This window comes from Otolemur garnettii, unplaced genomic scaffold (genome assembly GCF_000181295.1).
Source record: "Otolemur garnettii isolate 467f Iridium unplaced genomic scaffold, OtoGar3 scaffold00082, whole genome shotgun sequence".
NCBI classification, from domain to species: domain Eukaryota; kingdom Metazoa; phylum Chordata; class Mammalia; order Primates; family Galagidae; genus Otolemur; species Otolemur garnettii.
In genome coordinates, this window is record NW_003852477.1 from 5969584 (window position 1) to 5975108 (window position 5525).

General features: G+C 38.3%; 1 protein-coding gene across 4 annotated transcripts in view; it reads left to right on the forward strand.

Annotated features, from left to right (window-relative positions):
* The window catches only part of ZNF197 (zinc finger protein 197), a 17625-nt gene extending 12383 nt beyond the window's left edge, over window positions 1–5242 (forward strand). For 3 of the 4 annotated variants that reach the window (XM_012808069.2, XM_023515934.1, XM_023515935.1), the window contains one exon: window positions 2342–4665. In XM_012808069.2, coding sequence (XP_012663523.1) covers window positions 2342–4665 — 2324 coding nt within the window. Of the gene's footprint in view, window positions 1–2341 lie in introns of all 4 variants that reach the window. The other variant, XM_023515933.1, reaches the window with a different exon arrangement.
* Window positions 5243–5525: the final 283 nt, after the last annotated feature.

Consider the following 5525-nt stretch of genomic DNA (forward strand, 5'->3'; position numbering starts at 1 on the left):
CTGATCGTGTAGTTTTTGTTATTCATTCTGTTGTTATTACATTAATTGTTTTTACCAACAGTAAAAAACAGTATTTTACCAATATTGTTTTCTTCTGAGAAATCTCACGTGGTCATAGTGTATAATTCTTTTTATGTGTTGCTAGATTTAACTAGCTAATATTTTGTTTATGATTTTTATATCTGTATTTCTAAGATATATTGGTCTATGGTTTTTTTGTGTGTATGTTTGATAGTTTTGTTTGGTTTTCTACTAGGGTAATATCGTCCTCATATAAGTTGGGAAATGTTTCACTGTTTATTGGAAGAATTTGTGAAGAAATGGTGGTATTTTAATATTTGGTAGATTTCACCAGTGAAGCAATCTGGGTGTGTGCTTTTTTATCTGAGTAATTTTTTTTTTTAATTTTGAGACAGAGTCTTACTATGTCCCCCTCCATAGAGTGCTGTGTCCTCACAGCCCACAGCAACCTCAAACTCTTGGGCTGAAGTGACTCTTTGGCCTCAGCCTCCTGAATAACTGGGACTATAGGCATCTGCCACAACAGCCAACTATTTTTTGGTTGAGTTGTCAATTGTTGTTTAGCAGGCCTGGGCTGGGCTCAGGCTCAGTGAGTAGCAGGCCTACTCACTGAGCTATGGGCACTGAGCTAAGAATTGGTAATTTTTTAGGGCCGGGCATGTGGCTCATGCCTATAATCCTAGCACTCTGGGAGGCTGAGGCAGGTGGATTGCCCAAGCTCACAAGTTCTAGACGAGCCTGAGCCAGAGCAAGACTCTGCCTCTAAAAATAGTCAGGCATTGTGACAGTTGCCTGTAGTCCCAGCTACTTGGGAGGCTGAGGCAAGAGAATCACTTAGGCCCAAGAGTTTGAAGTTGCTGAGCTGTGACTCCATGGCACTGACAAAGTAAGACTCTGTCTCCAAAAAAAATAAAAGGCTCAGCACCCACACACCCAGGCTGGAGGGTTCAAGCCCAGCCGGAGACTGTTAAAATAAGGACAACTGCAACCAAAAATAGCCGGGCGTTATGGTGGACGCCTGTAGTCTCAGCTACTCAGGCGGCTGAGGCAAGAGAATCGCTTAAGCCCCAAATTTTGAGGTTGCTGTGAGCTGTGACGCCAAGGCACTCTACTAAGGGTGACATAGTAACACTCTCTGTCTCAAAAAAGAAAAAGAGTTGGTAATTTTTAAACCTTTTTCTACCTTAATTTAACCATTTGTAACCCATCCCTAAGGTTTGCTTCGTTATACAGGGTGGACATAAAGTTTGTTTGCAGTTTATTAGGTTAAACTATTTTAAATTGCACCTGAAGTTTATGTCCACCTTTATAAAGAGAGTCCCCATCTCCACTAGATAGAAAGTGTTGTTAAAAAAAAAAGTTACTATTATTAACATAACCTTACTTACTACATAACTTAGATAATTTGCTCATAATTTTTCTCACACTCAGATTGTTTAAAAGTAAATTTTTGCCAGTGATGGTAGCTCAGACCTGTAATCCCAGCACTGTAGGAAGCTGAGGCAGGTGGTTTAGCTTAGGAGTTCTAGACCAGTAGGAGCAAGAGTGAGACCCTGTGTCTCTACTAAAAATAGTTAAACTAGCCAGCCATTGTGGCAAATGTCTATAGTCCTTCCCAGCTACTTGGGAGGCTGAGGCAAGAGGATCACTTGAGCCTAAAAGTTTGAGGTTGCTGTGAGCTATGATGGCACAGCACACCTTTAGTCCCACCTACTAGGGAGGATGAGGCAAGAGAATTGCTTGATCCCAAGAGTTTGAGTTTGCTGTGAGCTGTGATGCCATGGACTCTACTGAGCGCGACATAGTGAGACTATCTCAAAAAAAATTTTTTTTAAAAAGTGTACATAATTTTTCAGAAATTAAAAATTGCCTTTCATAGTGTTTAAGTATATTTTCCTCCCTTTAAAGTTCTCATCTTCTTAACATGAAGAAAATAAAAAAACATTTTTTTCTAAGCCAAGTTGATCTTCCTGTTCTATCTAACTACCTGAGCCTCAGATTTGAACCACTTATGTAAGATCCCAAGTTTTCTTTGGTTATTCTTTTCATCTATTTTCTCAGCATCACTTATATTTTTGCATCTGCTTTCTAAAGACAAAGACCTTAGAAATACGTCAGAGTGAGTTCTGTGGTAATCCATTTACACACAAACATCTTGTCAGCATAACATTCTGCTTTGTATCATCAATTAATGAAAGTTTTTCCTTTCTGTATGTATGTAAAAAGACACACTTCTAGGATGTTTTAAAATCATTTGAAGATCCTGTTCTCACAAACACAGGGACATGGTAACATTTGCATTTTTAATTCCTTTTACCAGAATGGGAGAGCATGATCGAGAATGAGGAAGTGACATCAAAGCCAAGTATTTCTCAAAGAGCAGACTCTCAGAAGGGAACATCAAAAAGACTTCAAGGAGGTGTTCCCCAGGTCCCTGATTTTGAGGAAGAGTGTGAATGGCAAGTTTTGTCAAGTCAGTGGGAAAATGAAATGGGGGGAAAGACAGATACTGTGAAGAAAAGTTCCCTTTGTGAACAGGACAGGAAGAAAAGAACTGCTCCACCAGAAAAACAAGGCCAAATGTGGAAAGAATTTGGAGAAAGCGTGACTTTAGATTCAGCTATTTCTGAAAGTTTAGTAGGTACTGAAGGAAAGAAGTTTTATAGATGTGATATATGTTGTAAACATTTCAACAAAATCTCCCACCTTATAAACCATCGGAGAATCCACACTGGTGAGAAACCTCATAAATGTAAGGAGTGTGGAAAAGGCTTTATTCAGCGCTCAAGCCTACTCATGCATTTACGGAACCATTCTGGGGAGAAACCTTATAAATGTAATGAATGTGGGAAAGCATTTTCTCAAAGTGCTTACCTTCTAAACCATCAGAGAATTCACACTGGGGAGAAACCTTACAAATGCAAGGAGTGTGGAAAGGGCTTCTATAGACACTCAGGCCTTATTATACATCTAAGGCGCCATTCAGGGGAGAGACCTTATAAGTGTAATGAGTGTGGGAAAGTTTTTTCTCAGAATGCTTACCTCATTGACCATCAAAGACTCCACAAAGGGGAAGAACCTTATAAATGTAATAAGTGTCAGAAAGCTTTCATTCTAAAGAAGAGCCTCATTCTGCACCAGAGAATCCACTCTGGGGAAAAACCCTATAAATGTGATGAATGTGGAAAAACCTTTGCTCAGACCACTTACCTTGTTGACCATCAACGACTCCACAGTACAGAGAACCCTTATAAGTGTAAAGAATGTGGAAAAGTTTTTATTCGAAGTAAAAGCCTCCTCTTACACCAGAGAGTCCACACAGAAAAAAAAACCTTTGGTTGTAAAAAGTGTGGGAAGATTTTCAGTTCTAAATCAAACCTCATTGACCATAAGAGGATGCACAGCAGAGAGAAACCCTATAAATGCTCTGAATGTGGGAAAGCCTTCACTCAGAGTGCTTACCTTTTTGACCACCAGAGACTCCACAATGGGGAGAAGCCTTATGAATGTAATGAATGTGGGAAAGTTTTTATTCTGAAAAAGAGCCTCATCTTACATCAAAGGTTCCACACTGGAGAGAATCTCTATGAATGTAAGGATTGTGGGAAGGTCTTTGGTTCTAACAGAAACCTCATTGATCACGAGAGGCTCCATAATGGGGAGAAGCCATATGAATGTCGAGAGTGTGGGAAAACCTTTATAATGAGCAAAAGTTTCATGGTCCATCAGAAACTCCATACGCAAGAGAAAGCCTACAAATGTGAGGATTGTGGGAAGGCTTTCAGCTATAATTCAAGCTTGCTTGTACATCGGAGAATCCACACTGGAGAAAAGCCTTTTGAATGTAGTGAATGTGGAAGAGCTTTCAGTTCAAACAGAAACCTTATTGAACATAAGAGAATCCACAGTGGTGAGAAACCCTATGAGTGTAATGAGTGTGGCAAATGTTTCATTCTGAAGAAAAGCCTCATTGGACATCAGAGAATTCACACAAGGGAAAAATCTTATAAATGCAATGACTGTGGGAAAGTCTTCAGTTACCGCTCAAACCTTATAGCCCATCAGAGAATCCACACTGGTGAGAAGCCCTATGCATGTAATGAATGTGGGAAAGGCTTTACTTACAACAGAAACCTTATTGAACATCAGAGAATTCACAGTGGGGAAAAAACCTATGAATGTCATATATGTAGAAAAGTTCTTACCTCTAGCAGAAATCTTATGGTACATCAAAGAATCCATACTGGAGAGAAACCTTATAAATGTGATGAGTGTGGAAAAGACTTTAGTCAGAATAAAAATCTTGTTGTACATCAGAGAATGCACACTGGGGAAAAACCTTATGAGTGTGAGAAGTGTAGGAAGTCCTTTACTTCTAAGAGGAATTTAGTTGGCCACCAGAGAATCCACACAGGAGAGAAACCCTATGGGTGTAATGATTGTAGTAAAGTTTTTAGGCAAAGAAAAAACCTTACCGTACATCAGAAAATTCATACAGATGAAAAACCTTGTGAATGTGAGGAGTCTGAAAAAGAGTACTCTCAGACTTCAAAAATTCATGTTCCACAAAAAATCCATACTGTGGAGGAATTCTCTTGGCTACAAAATGCCAATGAGTCCAAGGTAGACATTCAGAAAATCTAATGTCATATGTAAAATGGAGTATTAATTCCTGACTAAGTAATTGTTGGAGGGATGATAAATATTTCTTCTAAGGAAAAATACTTAAGATCAGCGCTTTCATAGACAAATGAGTTGCATATAGAAAAAAGTTAATCTAGACTTTTAAGTCTATAAAATAAACACAATTCAAATCTATAACATTGTAGGTATAAATGATAGCAAAAATGTCTTTGTATTAAGAAGTGGACATTGTTTCTGAAAATATATATAATATGCATTTTAAAGATAGCAACACTGCAATAGAAAGTCTATATAAACACATGGTCCAGAATGTGAAATGGGGAGTTGGGTGAATAAGAGTCTGCTGTTTGAACACAACCTAAGAAGAGCACTGGATGTGGAATCAAAAGACCTAGGTTTGTGTCTGGCTTTTTCTTATTACCTATCTGATGTTATTAAGTGAGCCTCTAAGCGTCAATTTCTCTGTCAGTCAAATGTTGACATATCACGTACCTCACAGGGTTGCTGTGAGTGTTAAATGAAAGGATATTTGTAAAAGAACTTTGTGAAATTATTCAGTTGTCAATTAAATTAGATAAGAGGTTTGGTTATAGTCTGAAAGTGACATAAAGTAAGATTTATTTATTTATTTATTTATTTATTTTTGCAGTTTTTGGCTGGGGCTGGATTTGAACCTGCCACCTCTGGCATATGGGGCCGGCACCTTACTCTTTTCAGCCACAGGCACTGCCCAGACTCTTTTGTCATTTTTTTTTTTCAGAAGATTGTTAAGTCAATATTAGAATGAGGGAGATTCCATGAACCTCAAAAATAACTCATTTTTATACAAGGAAGTGTAGTGAACAGTGAACTTGGGAATT